The sequence below is a fragment of the Zalophus californianus genome, chromosome 1 (genome assembly GCF_009762305.2).
Source record: "Zalophus californianus isolate mZalCal1 chromosome 1, mZalCal1.pri.v2, whole genome shotgun sequence".
Taxonomy (NCBI): domain Eukaryota; kingdom Metazoa; phylum Chordata; class Mammalia; order Carnivora; family Otariidae; genus Zalophus; species Zalophus californianus.
The window spans coordinates 137,379,555-137,398,558 of record NC_045595.1 but is presented as its reverse complement, the minus strand read 5'-3'; the positions used below and the strand labels follow the sequence as shown (position 1 = coordinate 137,398,558).

General features: G+C 48.1%; 1 protein-coding gene and 1 long non-coding RNA gene across 16 annotated transcripts in view; one reads left to right on the top strand and one right to left on the bottom strand.

Moving 5' to 3' along the window:
* The window catches only part of LOC113916142, a 59,306-nt gene that overhangs the window by 36,982 nt on the left and 3,320 nt on the right, over positions 1–19,004 (top strand). The gene's annotated exons all lie outside the window — the stretch shown is intronic.
* Positions 11,031–19,004, bottom strand: part of ST6GAL1 (ST6 beta-galactoside alpha-2,6-sialyltransferase 1) — a 159,462-nt gene continuing 151,488 nt past the window's right edge. For 13 of the 14 annotated variants that reach the window (XM_027582045.2, XM_027582048.2, XM_027582042.2 and 10 more), the window contains 3 exons: positions 18,473–18,571; positions 17,177–17,351; positions 11,031–14,662 (listed from right to left, as the gene is read on the bottom strand). In XM_027582045.2, coding sequence (XP_027437846.1) covers positions 14,421–14,662; positions 17,177–17,351; positions 18,473–18,571 — 516 coding nt within the window. In that variant the 3' untranslated portion in view covers positions 11,031–14,420. The remainder of the gene's footprint in view (positions 14,663–17,176; positions 17,352–18,472; positions 18,572–19,004) is intronic. The other variant, XM_027582054.2, reaches the window with a different exon arrangement.

Here is a 19,004-nt window from a genome sequence, read left to right as displayed (position 1 = left end):
TGGCAATACCAGGTCCTGGGGGAGGCATAACGTCTCTTCAGCTCAGGCCACCAGAGTCCCTAGCATCAACAACTCTGTGTCCTTGGTGAGGACCCGGAGGAGGGTTCGTAATGGCTGCAACAGCTGTTGTGATCTTCAGCGGCACCTCCAGGTTCAGCAGCTGGGGGCCAGAGCTGGTGGTGTGCACACACTCAGCTGTGGGGGCCAGCTGCAGGTGTCTCGGTAATGGCAGGAGCCAGTTGCAGACATACATATCCAGGGCAGGCAGCAAGGGCTGGGGACAACCACAGGCTCATGGCAGCTACGGAGGCCCTAGATGTCAACATGATTTTCTGTTGTGCAGCCTCCTACTGCATGTGTGTACTTCAGTGGAGGCTGGGGACAGGGGTCGGGCCGGGGTATGCAGATACACAGTTGGAGGGGCTAGCTCCAGCTTAGTACAGTGGTGCAGGCCAGTGACAGAACACACGGCCTGATCTGGGCCCATAAGCAGCAGTGGCGTTCCTGGCCAGCAGCATGCTTTCCCATGGCTGCACAGTCTCTGTGGGTGTGCACACTGCAGTAAAGGCTGGTGATGGCTGGCTGGTGAGCAGCATGCAAGGCAACAGTTGGAGAGTCTGGCCCTGAGTGCACACATAGCAGTGGCGGCGGCGGAGGGGTGTGTGTGTGTGTGTGTGTGTGTGTGTGGTCAGCCATGAAGATCTAGGCTGGTATTTTGCTGTGATGCAGCCACAGAGGCCCAAGCTGGCTGCCAGTGTGGTTCCCAGGCTCTGGCAGGGGCAGGGAGGGGGCGGTGATGGAGCAGGAGGGACTCAGGCAGCTGGCATCAGCGAACCCAAATACCCGTAGGGCGAAAGGCGGTGAAATATGCAGGGGTCTGGCAGCTGAACCGGCCATTGGCTCTTTCTTTGGTGGTGAAAGCGGCTGGGTCTGTCTGTGGAGCGGGTCACTGTGAGCCACACTTGCTCCTGCTGCATGGCTGCTATCCATAGCCACTGCTTTCCTTTTTGTTCCTGGCCATCGCCGTGCAGCTCAGTTTTGCCTGTCTGGTGGGGTGAAACTGAAGCGGGTCTTTTCTCTGGTACCTTGAAAGGATGAAGAAGCTGGTTGTTCAGCCTGCTTTTCCTTTCCTGACCAGAGGAGCGCTCTCTAGCTGGGAAGTTCCCCGTTGGCACTGAGCACGCGGGGAGGCGGGGCCATGCAGGCAGAATGAAGTTGCCTTCCTTCTCGTGCAGTTATGCTCAGGTTTTTGTCGTCGTTGTTGTTCCACTGTGTTGCTAACATTTCTTGTTGGTCCCCAGAGCTGGTTGGTTTTTTTTTTTTTTTTTTTTCATAGCTAACTGTCTAATTTTGATCTTCATGTGGGGACATGAGCTGTGGTCTCCTATGTCACCATTTTGGTGATGTCACTCTCCTTGTCATTATCATTGTCATTATAATCTTTGTAACTTCATCATATGGCACCAGGACTGGGCATAATGTATATACATTAGTATTTGTCAGTTGGGTAAATGGATGGATGGATGGATGGACGGACGGACGGATGGACGGACAGGGGAAGAAATTTATTTAAACAAATATTTTTTAAAAATTCTAAAAGAAGAGGGTGCAAAGAGATAGCTGGCAGGATTAGTGGGCACTAGATTGAAAGAGTTTATAAAGAACTTCAGGTCTGAACTAGAGAGTCTGTGCTGAGTTGGGCAATACTAGAAACTTCAGTGTAAGGATACACTTAGAAAGTGTTCCTACTCTTGAGTGGCCTGGCAGTGTTGGTGTCCTCCCAGCTGGTAAACATGGAACACTGCTATGTGGCTTCTGATGGAATTTACCATGGTCTGATAGGAAATAACTCACATGAGCGAGACTGAAGGGAAAAAAGCTGAGACTAGTAACTGCTGGCCAAGTAGAGCAGACAGTGAGATCAGCATGGCCGCCACGGGCCAAACCACTAACTCCCCTCTCTTGGTCAGTAAGCACTGCCTGGAGCATTAGAATCACCACCTACGGTTGGATTATTTTAGTATAAAAGTGGCTACTCGGGGTTTCTCTGTGTTTTTACTTTCATCTAGAACTCTCGGTTGAATACTGCTTTATTACTTAATTCCTGGGACCACACACTCTCCCTGCGCAGTACGTTCCAGGAACAGGAGGTTTCCTCTTTGGGAAATAGGGATTCGTGTAAAGACCTAGCGGATATTTCCCTCTTGATCTCCTTCCACAGAGATTCAAAAGGGCTCACAGCCTTTGTCTCAACATGAGCGGCAGAATTTAAGACTTCCAGCCATTTTCATGTCTGTGCCTGAGATTGATCCTTTCCATTCATCCAGTCACGCTCCGATAGACTTTTGGCAAGTGGGTTTCAGAGTGTCCCAGTGAAGAAATTTATGTAACTTTTCCCCACCTGTTTTCAGGCTCCTTCAGTCTTTCTTTGGGAAGAGGGAAAAATAAACATCTGAGGCAGCACAGTGAGAGCTTTGGGCAATGCCAGGGCCTGAGGCTACCGTTCTGGCCCTGTTGGTTCAGCTGCGCAGGCCCACCTGTAGGCTGCCCCAGAGCAGAGAGGTTGTCCCACACCTCATCACCACAGAAAGACAGACCGGATCTCATGTCTGGAAAGAGGGGGTCTCTTCTGTAGCTAAAGACTTGAAAAAGTTCAGTGACTCCAAATAACCACACTAGTGCGCAGCCCCCACTATCTTGCTGTCCCCGGTCCCCTTCCCGGCTGACCTAGGTATGCACCTCACACCCTCCACAAGGACCTCTCTATCAGAGGCTGTTCTTGTTTCCCCAAACCTTGCTTCATGCCTTGACCTTGGCCCTTTCACTGAAGCTCCAGCTCCCTCAAATCTCGGCCCAAATAGGACAGTGAGGCGTTGGTCTGAAGTGGACCTTTGTGGCAGCCATCACTTTCCTCATCTTGTTTCTTCTATGAACACTGGTGCCAGGCACCAGCCATTCTTGCTGCCTCTCCTTACCACCATACTCACTGCTGTGCATGCCACACTGGGTTTTCAATTTCCTATAGGTATTGCAGGGAATCTGAACTTAGAGTGTTTTCTCATACCAGCACCACAGTCCTCTCGTTCTAATTCCATAACAGAGCAATAGAACAATCCGTGTCCCTTTCCCCTCCTGTTGTGACCCCTTGAACTTGAGCCAGGCCTGATAAGCCTAGAAAGACAGACTGCTCCCCCAGGCCTGGGCCTGTGGGAGCAATTTGTATGACCGTATAAAATAATTCATGGTTAGCCCAGCAAGAGTCCACTTTCAAAATTATGTTTGGCTGGCAGATGTTGGGCCTTCACTGCTTTAGGGAAAGGGGAACTTGAACTAAAAGGCGAAGAAAGACATAGAAGGTAATCTTGGGATTTGGAGTTTTCAAGGGTCCAGATATGGGATTAGGGTGCTTTAAGGGATTTTTTAGGAGAAATTTTAATTGTGTGTGCTTTTTGCCTTCTATACTAACTTTTGAACCTTACAACTAGATAGGAATGTGATTCTACCGTGCAGTTTTAGAAAGAAAAACATTTTTATTCCTAGAATTTTATACTGAGGCAATTTGTTTTTCATGAAAACAGAAAGACATTTTCAGATATGTAAGGACTTGTGTATCCTTGAAACAAGTTTTTGAAGATGTACTGCAACAGAATGATAAATGGAGCAAAGAAAGAGCATCAAGATTGGGGATATTACTGTATAAAATAATTTTTGCTGAGTAATTAATCAATTTAAAATAGAAATGTTCCTTAAAATACATTGTAACTCTGGTTCTTAAACTGAATGATGTCATCAAAAATTATTCTCCAAACAATAATATTCTGAATCTGAAATCCTAATTTTTAAAATTTTATTTAAATTCAATCAATTAACATATAATGTATTATTTGTTTCACAGGTAGAGTTCAGTGATTCATCAGTCTTATATAATACCCAGTGCTCATTACATCAAATGCCCTCCTTAATGCCCATCACCCAGTTACCCCATCCCCCCACCCACCTCACCTCCAGCAACCGACCCTCAGTTTGTTTCCTATAGTTAAGAGTCTCTTATGGTTTGTCTCCCTCTCTGATTTCATCTTATTTTATTTTTCCCTCCCTTCCTCTATGATCCTCTGTTTTGTTTCTTAAATTCCATATGTGAGTGAAATCATATGATAATTGTCCTTCTCTGATTGACTTATTTCTTTTTTTTTTTTAAAGATTTTATTTATTTATTTGAGAAAGAGAGAATGAGAGATAGAGAGCATGAGAGGGAAGAGGGTGAGAGGGAGAAGCAGACTCCCTGCTGAACAGGGAGCCCGATGTGGGACTCGATCCTGGGACTCCAGGATCATGACCTGAGCCGAAGGCAGTCGTTTAACCAACTGAGCCACCCAGGCACCCTTGATTGACTTATTTCACTTAGCATAATACCCTCTAGTTCCATCCACATCATTGCAAATGGTAAGATTTCATTTTTTTTTTGATGGCTGAGTAATATTCTATTGTGTATATATACCACATCTTTTCTTTTAAGATGTTATTTATTTATTTGACAGAGAGAGACATATCAAGAGAGGGAACACAAGCAGGGAGAGTGGGAGAGGGAGAAGCAGGCTTCCTGCCAAGCAGGGAGCTCCAGTGTGGGGCTCAGTCCCGGAACCCTGGGATCACAACCCGAACCGAAGGCAGACACTTAACAACTGAGCCACCCCGGTGCCCCTATACCACATCTTCTTTATCCATTCATCTGTCAATGGACATCTGGGCTCTTTCTATAGTTTGGCTATTATGGACATTGCTGCCATAAACATTGAGGTGCAGGTGCCCTACATTTGTATCTTTGGGGTAAATACCTAGTAGTGCAATTGTTGGGGTGTAGGGCTAAAATCCTAATGTTAACAAAGATTAAGGATAGGGAATAGAGAATAAAAGTTTGTCAAGCTTATCTTATTTATATAGAAATATAAGATGTTTCATTTCTGGCTCTGACAAGGAGTGAAATATGGGTTAAAGTGCTTTTGCAAAACTTTGAGTAGAATGAAATATAGGATATGTACTACACTATATCAAATGTATATTATATAAAGCTCTGAAAAAAGATAAAAGGAAAAACCTATATAATAAAAAGAGAAAACAAAAGAAATAGTTGGAAGTATAAAAACAGAATGAAAGAAGGTGACAGTTAAAGATAACAATCATGGTACATTAAAATGAGTTTAAATTAAATTAAAATCTCCCTACTAAAAGGCTAACATTCTGGGGCACCCGGGTTGCTCAATTGGTTAAGCATCTGACTTCGGCTCAGGTCATGATCTCAGCGTTCTGGGATTGAGCCCCGCATCAGGCTCCACGCTTAGTGGGGAGTCTGCTTCTCCCTCTCCCTCTGCCCCTTCCCCTGCTCCTGTTCTCTCTCTCTCTCTCTCTCAAATATAATCTTAAAAAAATAAAAAGAAAAAAAATAAAAAGCTAACATTCTAAGTTGGAAAACAAAATCTAATAATGTGTTGGTTTTAAGAAACACACTTAAAACCAAATGAGACCCCAAAAAAACCCTTATAAGCAAAAGGATGGTCATGAGTATAGCAGATCTTTTTAACAAAAGGCACTGGGGCAACCGGATGTCCACATACCCCAAAAAATGAAGTTGGACTCCTTGCCTTGTACCTACCCCAGAACTAATTTAAAATGGATCATCGACCTAAATGTGAGAAATAAAGCTATAAAGCTCTTAGAAAAAAAAAATGGAAATAAATCTTAATGACCTTAGGTTAGGCAGTTTTATTAGATATGATACCAAAAGCACAAGAAACAAAAGAAAAATAAGCTTTATAAAAATCAAAAATTTGTGTGCTTTAAATGATACCGTTAAGAAAGTGAAAGATAGACCACAGAATGGGAGAAATATTGGCAAATCATATATCCAACAAGGGACTTGTATCCAGAATTATATAAAGAACTCTAAAAAAGCTCAATTATAAAAAGACAGATTAACCCATTTTTTTTAATGGGCAAAAGTTCTGAATAGATATTTCTCCAAAAAGATATACAAATAGCTGATAAGCACTTGAATAGATACACGGGGTGATGTCATCTAGATGGCAGCACAGGTCATTCCTTATTTCAGTCTCCCTCACAAGAAGACCAAGTAGCAACTATTCATAGACAAGACACTATTGTGAAAATCCCAGAACCCAGGGATGAGAATGGGGCACTCTCTGGGGCCACAGAGACCAAAAAGGACCACCACATTAGAAGGGTTAGAAGAGTTGGGGTGCTTAGGTGGCTCAGTCGGTTGTGTGTCTGACTCTTGCTTTTGGCTGAGATCATGATCTCTCGGTCATGGGATCAAGCGCTGCATCAGGCAGCGCAGAGTCTGCTTCAGATTCTCTCTCCCTCTCTCTCCTTTCAGCTCATGCTCTCTCTCTCTCTCAAATAAGTAAAATCTTTTTTAAAAAATCTTTTAAAAAGAAGGTAAGAAGAGCCTTACCCTTCACTGTAAATCATTACCCCTCCCCCAGCTGGTACCATGCTACACTGAATGGGTGCCACTGGGTCTCTGATTTCTGCAGTGGGCAACGAGAGCCCAAGGTGGACATCTACCTCCCCCAGCATTATGGGATGCTTCCCAGGGGGTCCACTTGGAGTCCACCTCTAGGGGATCACTGGGGAAATCTGCAGAGCTCAATCACCAGGTATCAGATAGAGGTGAAGAAGGGGACGGAGCCTACCACCGCCAGTGCTCAGGTCTTGATGGATCTCATTTCTGCTTGCAGCAGCACTCAAACAGAGATCCTAGCCAGTGGCTCTGCCCATCTATCTTCAGAACCAGGTTGGTGGCCCTGTTTGGCCAGGGAGCTCAGTTGACTGTTCTGCCTGATTTGAGTCCCCATTCGAGGCCATACTGACTGTGGAGCCTGTTCTGTTCTGCCGGGGTGGGTGGGGAAACAGATTTGCTGCCCCACTCAGCTGCTGAGCACAGCCTCCAGTCTCACCTATCCAGGAAGCCTTGCTGAAGAACTGGGGCAACTATAGAGCTCATCCTCCAAATCTGATTGGGCAGGGAGCCAAGCCAGCCACCCTGTCCAGCTATTAAGCATAGCCTCTGACCCTGCATAACCAGGGAGCCTGAACAGTGACCCTGAGCAGGCTCAGAGCCCAGCCTGTGGTCCTGCCAAGCCATGGAGCCCAGACTTACAGTCCCAGCCAGCAGCAGACTCCAGCCTCTGGCCCTGCCTGATTGCTGAACACAACCTGCAGCCTTACACAGGCAGGAAGCCCAGATGGTGAATAGACTGGATCACAGAGTGATATCGGGCAGCTCAGCCTGATGAAGGAACCCAGGCAGCAGCTCTGGCTGACCACAGAGCACAGTCTCTTGCCCTACCAGCGGCAGGATGTAGCTGGAGGCCCCTCCCAACTACAGAACCCGGCCAGCAACCTTGCTTTCACATGGCTGGCAAGTCTCTGTTGGCTGTTGACAAGAGGCCTCCATTCTCAGGACTTCTCCACAGGACTGCTGGAGTGTCCTTCTGACGTGATGGTTGGCTTGTCCTAGAGCAAGTGATCCAAATGAGCGCAAGGTGGAAGCCACCATGTCTTTGTGACCTAACCTCAGAAGTAATACAGTCATTTCCTCAGTATCCTACGGGTAACACAGATCAGCACTCTTCAGTGTGGGAAGGGATTTCCTAAGGACATGAATACAAGGAGGTGAGGGTCATTGGGGGTCATTTTGAAGCCTGGCTATGACAGTCTGCCTGATTGATCCTAACTCTGCCACATGCACAATAAATTCACTGCTTCCAGATCCTTCTTGCTCCCCCCACGCCACACGTGCATCCCTCTACCGGATCGGTGGAGCACAGCTGCAGCCTGCCAGGTCACAGGTTCTAGTCTACAGCCCTGACTGATCACAAAGCACAGTCTGGGGCCCTGTCCAGAGTCCGCCTGAATGCAGAGGAGAGCCAGCAGAACCATCCTATCAGGGGGCACAGCCTGATAGCACAACCAACCAGGAGAGATCATGGAGTCTGGCCTGTAGTGCTGCCCCACCACAGAGTCCAATCAGTGACACCACCCTGCCAGGGTGAGACCGCAGAGCCCAGCCAGTGGCACCACCCCTGACGTCAGAGCCGTGTAAGAGAACCGTCTTGGAAGGAGACCGGTGAGCCCCCAGTTAAGCCCTCAGATGGCTGTAGCCCTGGCTGCCATCTTAACTGCAATCTGTGAGAGACCCCAAGCCAGAAGCAACTAGCTAAGCTACTCCCCAATTCCCGACTCATGGGCACCGTGTGAATAAATGTTTACTGTTGTTTTAAGTTGCTAACCTTTGAGCCATTTGTTAGATAGCTAATATAACTAATAACACATCTTCGTTTTCTAGGTTTTTACTAATTTCTATGGAGAAACAGAAAGGAATAACAAAACAATAAACCAGAAAAAGTCACAAAGTTTCTAGCAATCTAATAGTGCTGCCTTTGGTTTATTCCCTGGGCTGTCTTTTCTGATTTTCTAAGACTATTCCAGAAGTTCCTCTAAGATGATTCTGAGAGTCTTCTAGCCACAATTTCTGAGAGAAGACTACTTATCCTACCTATTGCCCACCTCTGAAGGTAGTCAGAGATGATGACATATGCTTATATGTGCAGTTATTTGGGGGGGGGGAACAAGTGTAAAGAAACTGCATGTCCAATTCTAAGGAAAATTGTATAAATTACAACACATTTTTACGGTAGAATATCATGCGCCCATTACAAAGCATAATTACAAAGAGATCCTTACTGTTCTGGAGACACTTTTATGATGTATTTTTAAATTTAAAAAAAGCAGGATGTGATCTTATATGTATGCATATTTTGTGTGTGTGTATGTGTGTGGATATATATGTTTATACTGTATTTTATAAATAGAATTGGGAACTGCTAGCGGGGGTTATTTTTGGATGATAGGATGCAGCTGACCTTTTCCCCTACATGCTTTTGACAGTGAATATGTACTACTATTATAATCAGAAAAAGCGCTTACAGAAAAAAGGGGGGATCCTGCCCGTCCCTCAAGAGTGTCACCCATTAAGATTACCCAAATCTGTGTCAAAATCAATCTTTTTCTATAACTTCGTTATTGTTCCTTTCTGTGTACGATCCCATTTCTTCTTATTTGCATTTGCATGGCATCTTTCCCCTATGCAGTTATAAATGCATGCCCAACCACAGAAGTGTACCACCTAGGTTTAGCACTCCGGATGGTGGCCTCACTGCTCTCTCCTGAGCATGGCACTGCACATAGGCGGGGCAGGCCCGTTCTCCCAGGCTCTGTGGTTCTTTTGTCACTGTCTCCCAGTACCACTCAGTGGAGGTGCGCCCTGTGGACTCACTGGACTGAACAGAAGTCCTCTTCCCATTAGAAACTTGTTGTCCGGTCAATCCTGAAAAGGACTGGCTGGTGGCATAAATGCATCGGATGGTGGGATTTTGTGGGCACCGATAAGGCCTTTTCCTCTTTCCTGCCACTGATGTCATTATCCCAGCCCACAGGGATGAATGTTCTGGGCTGGAAAAGTGGAAAGTGACCCTGGGGCAATAAGGCACTCCCTGTCACATCACCGCTCGTCCGGAAAGGCTGCCCTGAGGCTCACAAGGCAAGAGGAAACCAGGGCCACACCAGAGGCCAGAAGCTAGGAGTAGGTGGGGGCGGCAGTCGGGGAGTCCAGGTGCACCCCTCCCCCTGCCTGCTCCCGGCTCCAGAACCAGTACCGGTGTGGGTGTGGGCTCAGCACATTGTCAGGGTGCGAAGTCTTCTGTAAGAACAAAGGGCCTAAGAGTTGGGCTTTGCTCAGTGAGGAGAGCTACTGGTGAGGTATATGTGGGGGTGGCAGACGAATCTCTCACTCGAATGGCCTTTCCCTTTGTGGCCTGGCTCTCGCAAGTGGCTGGTGAGCTAAGGAGGAGCCAGGGCCCCATTCTTTCTCCCTCATGCCCAACATAAACAAAAAAGTAGCGGATTAACTAGAGCCGGAAGTCAAGGAAAGGCAGCGTGAGGAGGCTGCAGAAGTTCCCCTCCAGACGCAGATAGAGGGGTGCAGCCCACCTCGCTCACCAGCTGAGAGGACCTTACAGAGATTTAGGGCCACTGTAAATGTGGCCAACACAAATCTCAGTTCCCAAACTGGCTGAAATCTATTTTTCCGTCACTTCTATTCTGGGTTGCCTCTCCCCTGGGATCCAGACAAAATCCAATGTCCGCTGACAGGGCATTCCATCTGAGTTCCAGGGGCTGACAGCACTAAAGCACTGGGTGCTGGCGTCGGAAGGAAATACAAGCATTCCTCGTTTTGCTGTGCTTCACTTTATTGCACTTTGTGGATGCTGCATTTTTAAAGAAGTGAAGGTTTGTGGCAACCCTGCGTCAAGCAAGTCTCTTGGCACTTTTCCCAACAGCATTTGCTCACTTCCTGTCTCTGGGTCACATTTTAGTAATTCTCGCCACATTTCAAAGTTTTTCATGATTATATTTGAAATCCTGCAATTTCATGATAAAACCTGAATGGATGAGGAGTTGCTTCTCATGGAGGAGCAAAGAAAGTGGTTGCTTGAGACGGAATCCACTCCTGGTGAAAAGGCAGTGAAAATTGTAGAAATGACAACAAAGCCTTTAGAATATTACATCAACTTAGTCAATAAAGCGGCGGCAGCTTTACAGAGGATTGACTCCAAATTTGAAAGAAGTTCTGCTGTGGGTAAAATGTATCAAACAAGATTGCATGCTACAGAGAAACTGTTCCTGAAAGGAAGAGTCAATAGATGTGGCAAACTTCATGGCTTTTTTTTTTTTTTTCTTTTTCTTTCTTGAGGAAGGGAGGGGGGGAGGGAGAGGGAGAGAATCTTAAGTAGACTCTGTGCTGAGCATGAGTGCAGAGCCTGATGTGGGGCTCGATCCCACAACCCTGAGATCATGACTAGAGCCGAAATCAAGAGTCAGATACTTAACCGACTGAGCCGCGCAAGTGCCCCACATCGTTGTCTTATTTTAAGAAATTGTGCAGCCACCCCAACCTTCAGCCACCACCACCCTGACCAGTCAGCAGCCAGAAACATCCAGGCAAGACCCTCCACTTATGACTCACTGAAAGCTGATGACAGATAGCATTTTTTAGCAGGAAGATATTTTTTGATTAAGGTATATGCATGGTTTTTGTAGACACAATGCTATTGCACACTTAAATAGACTACAGTGTAGTGTAGTGTGGTGTAGGGGGACATATTTAAGTCATAATGGGAGGCACACAGCTCACAGAGAAAAGGAATTCTCCTTTCTCTCCTATTCCTGCTTCTCGGGATTTTTATCCAAATATTTTGGCTGTTCCCTTGGGATATCATTCCCTTAAGGGTTTTTAGGCTTTTGGAAACCAAGGTAAAAAGACCTTCCTTCCGTTCGCTTTCTGCCCTACTGCATCCCTTCCCTGAGGTGTTGGACAAACAACTTAGTCATTTGAATCTAAGCAAGAGCAAAAGGAAGAAAAACCAATCGGTCAATATCTCAAAGATGCTACCTGCCACATAAGTGACCATTCTTCTTCCTGGAGTACTGCGGAGAAGCTAGCAGGTAGCAGGGGAGGATTAGTGGCTTTGGGATTCCAGTTGTGTCTTCCTTGGAGATAAAAGTTGAGAAGGGAACAGTCATTCCCTTAGCAAGTAAGAAGAGAGGGAGCAGCTTTTTAAAAACACATTTATTTTAAAATTTTACATCATCTTTGGGTAATTCAGAATTCGATTAGGCATGTTTCAGACACTTCTGAGATCGAGGTCTCCAAACCAAGGTGGATAGCTTATGTGACTGAAGGATTGGGGGATCTCATGATATGGGATGAAGAGATGGCTACTGACAAAGACACAGCCCCCTTGGGACGGGGACTTTCCTGCAGCACTCAATCACCATTTTTATATTATCTGTTGCAAATATGAAACCTCTCACCAGACCAACAATAATATCCCTGTCTTATTTGCATTTTACTAGTTTCCATATAGAGAGAACACAGAATTAAAGTTCTGTAGACCCAGAATCACACTTAAATTAATCTGATCCCTTATATTAATAATAACAATTAAAAGCTAGCAACTACCCAGTGTAGTTTCAGTGTCCACACCAACGCCTATCTCCTGCTGGTGGAATGCCGCCTTCCTCTCAATGTGTGTGATTCAAAGATTGCAATGAGTGTGTCAAATCAGAACCTAAAGCAAGCTGGGAATTCATAGGCCCAGATCAGTGGAAAAGATTCCCTCCACACAGCAGGAAGCAACCCAAGTGCTTGGCCCATTCCCAAGCAGAAAGGCCAGAGCTGCAAGGAGTGGGCGCGGGGTTGGGGGGGGACACTTTTGCACCTGCACTCTCCATTGCCTCGGATGATTTCCTGGATGTTCCAGGCAGGGTAGTTGTTGTCTCCCAGTAGCATAGTTAATTCCCTGATGACAGGACCCCGTCTCTGGCCTCCCTCAAGGCAAGATCCTGCCCAGGTGTGAGCGTGGAACAGGTCCTTAGTAAAGGGAGGAAGGCAGGGAGCGAGGGAGGGGAGGAAGGAGAGAGAGGGAGGAAGGAAACCACCATGTACTGAGCACCTGCTATGGGCCAAGTACAGAACCAGGACAGGTGTTTCATGTAACCCTTACAACAGCCCTGTGAGGTAGGATTATCACCCCCATTTTACAGATGTGGAAACAGAGTCTCAGGAAAATTTGCTCATGGGGGCATGACTAGTATATACGGGAACATCAGCCCTCCCCGGGGCTCCTGCTACTGCCTATATAAGCCAAGGGTTTGGCAGCACATGAGCACTCCAGCTCCCAGACGACTGGTCTAGAGCTCAAGCTTAAGAGGCCCTTGAGCACATGGACCTAGGAGCCCTGGCTCTACAGCATTATTTTGTGACCTTGAGTGAATCCTTTATCTTCTCCTCACCAGGGCCCAGACCAGTCCAGTGTGGTTCTCCACTGGAGAAGGGGGGGTAGCAAAACTACCCAGGAAGCATGTTTGTACACCACAGGGGGAGGGCCTCTGTCTGGAGACTCTGATATTGCACCCTTGCTGGAGGGGTGGAGGCCATGGCCGTCTGAGAAACCTTGTGAGAATCAGTTATGATCTCTAAGGTTCTGACTTCTGAGAGCAACTTTAAATTCTAGGGAACCACATCCCCACTCCCTGAGAGACATTCCGCAAAAGGCCCATGAAGGTGAAAGAAATCATCGGATCAGGATACTTTTAAAGTACAAAATGCTTAAAAGTAATTTGAAAGAGGGAAAAAATCTACTGCTTTAAAGGGGAAAACAAGAATGGCAGCTAGGAGGGGGTGGGGCGGGCATTAACAGGGAAGCAGTGGACAAGGTGTGCGAACCCAGCTGCAGCCAAGGGTCCGGCCAGGCCGAGCACGGACAAATCTGGTTTTTGGCATCTGGCTTGCCAGGTGTCTGCCACGGGGCTGTGCTCAGACAGGGGAAGTGGTTTCCTTAGAAAATAATGAGCCTCGAAGTTCAGGCAGACCTTAGAAAATAAATATGGGCAATAAAGGCAGAAAGGAAAACACAATTCAGATGACTCAAACGTCTGCTTGACATGTTTCTCCAATCCTCTAAAATCTCCACAGCGCAGCTCAGCGAAGCCCTCTCCAACCCACAGATACAGCAAATGCGTGGCCCCTCCGAGCATGCAAGCCCACAGCACGGCAACTCAGCCTCTCCACCAACCCCCACCCCCACCCCCCCCGCTGGCTGTGAACTGAGTGCACTGAATCTTCCATCTCTCTCCCACTGAACTGTGAGCAACCAGAGGATGGAGACCGTGCCCTTTTGTGGCTCTCTTCTCCATATGGAGAGGATGTGGGTTCATCAAGACCCTTTGCGCATAAGCACCCAGGCTAAGGACCCGCCAAACCAGCTAGAGTGATTGGAATGCCACGTCTCTCAGGGGCATGGACCTTGGGACCAACTTTGTTCTGGAGGAATCAAGCATGTTTCCTACGCCCCACACCACTTACTGGCTCCCCAGAGCCACCCTATATGCGGGCACAATCATAATTTGGGAGAATTTCTTTCATACATGAAATCAGTGTCTAGGTGCAGATTTCGAGCAATAGAGAGTACTGGTTTGTGAGAATAACATCATTCTGATGGGGAAAACAGCCCAGCTTTGGCAGCCCTGGTGGGAAAGGTGATGTGGAAAGAATGCTAGGTGTGTGTGTATGTGTGTGTGGCGGGAGGCTTTGGGCTCGCACACCTCTGCAACTACGGGGTAGGCTGGACCTGGCTGGACCTGGCTGCTTGCTGTTGGGACTCCTGCAGCCTGAGGCTTTTCTTGACAGAAGGCCCACCGTGCAGGCTGGATTGTTCAGGAACGTGATCTGCCCAGACTTGGTGGAGAAGGGCTAGGGGACCTGACCAGGGAGCCCATGTTCAGCAGCGAATTCTCCGGAAGCCAGGCAGTGTAGCTTTTCCCAGCAGGTAAATGTCCTCGTCTGTGCCTTGGTTGAGGTGCTTCACCAGATTCTTCTCAAAGAGGAGTGGGTGGTAGGCGCCCATTGTGCAGGCACTGTCAAAGAACTTCTGGTAGTAGTAGCACACGTCGGTCTTGCGCTTGGATGGGAGGAACTCGTAAATATCCACTTGGTCACATAGCGTCATCATGATGATGATACCTGAAGAGGAGAGCAGAGGTAAGTTCTCCGGACAACCTACCCCCGCACCCTGGAGTTCTGCCCTCGTGAGTCCAGCAGCTCAGGAACCCAAATCTGGGGAGAGGTCTATCTGGAGTTTCTATTTATTACCGTGATTCCCAATCTGAGCCTGGCCAGTAAGCCAGTCCAGCAGGCTGTTCCTCGGGGTGTGAGGCTGCTGAGCCCTGTGCATCTGTGAACCCCCAGCACCTAGGTCAGGGGCTGATGCATGGCAGCTTCTCCCTAAACACTAGAGGACTGAAGGGCTCCATCCATCGGTCACTGGGTTCATCAGTGTGAATAAGCTAAATGAAGAGAGAGGACAAGATGACTCAGGAGATAGTACCATCACATGTACATAGTACTTTCTAGCACTTTTATATCCTGCAGGAGCCTTGCAGATGGCGCTGACTGGTAGTTGTTGTTTCTTACAGTGCTTAGGAGAAACAGTGTGGGCAGGGAGACTGTCCTTCCCTCAGCCGGGAGGAGGGCGGTCAGCGGGAGGAGCCTGCCTGCTCTGTGTTGATGGGCTCTGCTAGTTCTGGCAGGAGACGGAGCAGAGGCAGTGAGACCAGGTTGGTGTTCTCAGGGAGGCGGCACAGAACTCTGTGCTGGAGACACAGGGGCAGTGTGTCAACAACCCCCAACAAGAGGCAGGAGACTCCTGCGATACCCACACCTGTCCCCACCTGGCTCAAGCACCTCAAGCAGGATATGTCCCTCTCTGGGCCTCAGGTTCTCCATCTGCCCCAAGGGGTGATCCACCCACTCCTCCTACCACCCAGGCTGTTGCTAGGATACAATCAGATCATGGTTCTCAGACCCCTTCTGACAACCATAAATATAGGGAAAGTTGAGGATGAAGCAGTCCTCACTAAGAGCTGAAACTGTAAACTGCTAGCAGCAACTTTGTTCCAGAGAAATTGGATATGGGAAGAGCCCTCTCTGGCTACCCCTGGTCCAGTGGGGGAGACAACGCACCTCTGCAACTCAACTGGTGAAGGCTCGACAGAAGTGGCTTCTAGAAATTTCAGGAGGGAGCACTTCCTATGGGAGAGGTCCCAAGTAAACCTCCTGGTGGCACTGGTGTGGGGCCCGGCAGGGGCCATGGCCATGAGGGATGGGCGAGGGGAGGGCTGGTGGGAACGGGACAATAGGGCGGTGGGAAAGTGCTCCCCAGGATGTTTTTCCAACTATTCCTGCTCCAAAGGGCTCCGGGAAGAGCCCCAAATGCACACATACAAAAGCTGAAGGAAAAGGTACGAAGACTTGCTACTGAGATGGCCCCCATCCCTTTCTCTACGGAGTGCCCCTGACAGTAAACACTCACTTGTTCATGCACTCAGGGGGCAGTTACCACAGGGCTATCCTGTGCCGCACCCAGAAGATTGCACTAAGAGACTCTTTACAATAGAGAACCGAGGGTTGCAGGAGGGGAGGTGGGTGGGGGATGGGCTAGATGAGGGATGGGCATTAAGGAGGGCACTTGATGTGATGAGCCCTGGGTGCTGTATGTAAGTGATGAATCATCAAATTCTACTCCTGACACCAATATTATACCATATATTAACTAACTAGAATTTAAATAAAAATTTGAAAAAATATATAAAATTTAAAAAGAAAGAAGAAGAAGAAGAATGCAATAAACTCAGTCCCCATCCTGAGGGAGTTTGCATCCCAGGAGGAGGGAGCTTCCCTTCCATGTGTTCAAGAAGAAAGTCCGAAGCCAGCATTCAGGACCCTCTGGACTCAGGCCCCAGCCCAACTACACCTGCTCCCTCAGCTCCATTCATGACCCTCAAACCCAGGAAAGCTTTGCCACTCATTCTTCTCTCAGGGCCAGGACTAGGGTACTCACTGGGTTCAACAGATTTTTGAAATTCTGAATAAAGTATTATTGATTCTTGCTTTGTCCTCAGATGCCAGTATGGCTCAGCATAACATTATCACTGATCCTATCTTTACTTAAAATTTTGATACTTCATTCAGGATAAAATCTTGCATTAATTGTGGTTTTTAAAAGATATTGTATTAATATTATTTAGCTTGTTACTGAAGTTTTTGGTGTCCCCTTAAATGGTGCACCTGAGGAAAGTGCCTCCCTTGCCTCATCTTCCAAATCCCAGCCCTGCTCTTCCTGTTTTCCTGCCCCCTCCCCAAGCCAAATCTGCCCCTCACCCAGGCCTGGCCCAATGCCACTCCTCCACTGAGCTCTCTGACAGCACCCCAGAAGGGGTGCTCTTTCCTGGCACAACCGGGTGGCTGCGCCCTCCTGGCTTCGGACACCTGACTGAACTCCCCCACCAAACACCCTAAAGGAGAAGGAGTCTATCTTATTGATCTCTGGATCTTAGCTAGAACTTGGCACAGCGTAGAAATACAGCCAAAACCTGGCAATTGTTTGGTGAACAAAGGAATGAAAGAATGAACGAAAGCCCATTCTCTAATCTCTTCTAGAAACAAACACTAGAGGTCTTTCCCTAGATACGGACTCACCAAGCATCCCAGAGGATGGGGGGTTGGGCTGAATCTCCTCTGGGGAGACTTCCTGAATGATGTCCCACAGCTCCCAAGGCATCTGGGGCTTGAGGATGTAAAAGGGCTGGTCGGGATGCAGCTTTCGGTAGCTCTTATAGTTCTCGAAGAAACTGTAGTCGGGGCTCTGGTACCACTGAAAGAGAAGGAAACGGTCTTCTCAAGGAAAGGGACGTGCCTCGGAGCCCCTTCCTCAGAGCAGGTTCCAGACTTCTCCATGTCACTGCTCTCACTTACTAGCAGAGGGGACCCAGCATGTGGCCTATGCTCACAGGGAATTTTGAGCTTGGTGACCCTGGTACAGCTTCAGACTTCAGGATCATGGACTCTGGGAATGCTATCAGAGCTCAAAGGGGCCCTTGGCACCATCTAATCCCACCTCCCATTTTTAAAGGGCTGAGACCTGGGGCACAGCTTGCCACATCTATGGGCTGGGAGCCCCTGTCCTGCCCCAGGCACGCTTGAGTTCTAAGTGAGCTGTTCTAAAACCGTGGAGGCGGAGGTGGCGAGGGTGCCAGCGATCACCAGAGCCTGTCAGCTCTTGGTGGGTCTGACTTCAGAAGCCAGCATCCCCAGGGCGGTGCGCTCCATCCTTCGGCCCTGACGCCGTGCTCCTGAGGCACTGCAGCCCCATCAGGGAGAGGCCGGCTGACATGCATGACAAACAGCAAGAGCGCCATTCCGGAGAGGCCTTGAAGCAAGCAGGCCTGAGACTCCCGTCCCCTTCCTGAAAGAGAGCCCTCCGCTTGGCAGACCAAGTTCTGGGACAGGCGACTTCCCCTCTCCGCATTCTAGTCTCCTCACCTGTAAAGGGCAAGGGCCATGCCTCTACCTACTTCCCTATGTTGTTATGAGTGAAATGGGAAGAATTCTGGAAACCGGAAGTAGGTCAAGCATGATGATTCTGTCCTAGGAATGAGTGGCACTGTCTATTCCTGCTGATCTGCCTCAGAAATAATTGTATGAGATGGACACAACCCCACCCCAGGCGGTGAGAAATCCAGCCACTGTTACTCCTGCCCCATACCATCATTAGGAGAGAAAAACATGGCCCTGCGGGGCAGAGCACAGAGGGCACTGGTATCAGACAGGAATACTTCTGCGCTGCTAGTCTGGATGAAGTGTGTTCCCTCAAACAGAAAGAGCCAGTCCTCACGGGTGGCCCAGGTCGGCCATGACGTTCAAAACCCAGGAACTCGGGAACGTCCATAGGCAAACAGAAGACTCGTTCCCTATTTCCCGTGGACACCCACTTACCTTTGGGATATCTGAATGGTAAACAGATGGGTCCCACACAATTAGGATTCCCTCGTTGTACAGACTGTCTTTGAGGAAGCGCCCTTCAGTGGTGACCAGCTGCAGGAAGAAACAGACAAACTGTCACCCGGATGTTGACATGTAAACGTTCTTCATGGAGTAATAACTGACAGGTGGCAAGTACCACCCGAGGTGCTTCATTTCAGTGATCCATGAGATGAGCTGTCAGATGTTCACCTTAAAAAGCACATGTTGCCCAGGGGGAAACTGAGAGAAATAAATGGCAGAAACGAAATCAAGAACTGCTTGAAAATAAAAGCAAGAATCACAATAATCGCTCCCCGCCTCGACCCCTCACCATCACGAGGTGGAGACGTAATATCAGTATCACTGTTATATCTCAAGAACAACTAGGTACATCCCAGAGAACAGCAACTTGCCACGAGCCTCTGAGCTACCCCACCCCCTCACGCCTCCCCCAAAGGCAGGAAGGCCCTGGAAGCCTGAACAATACAATCCCACTTTCTCAGGA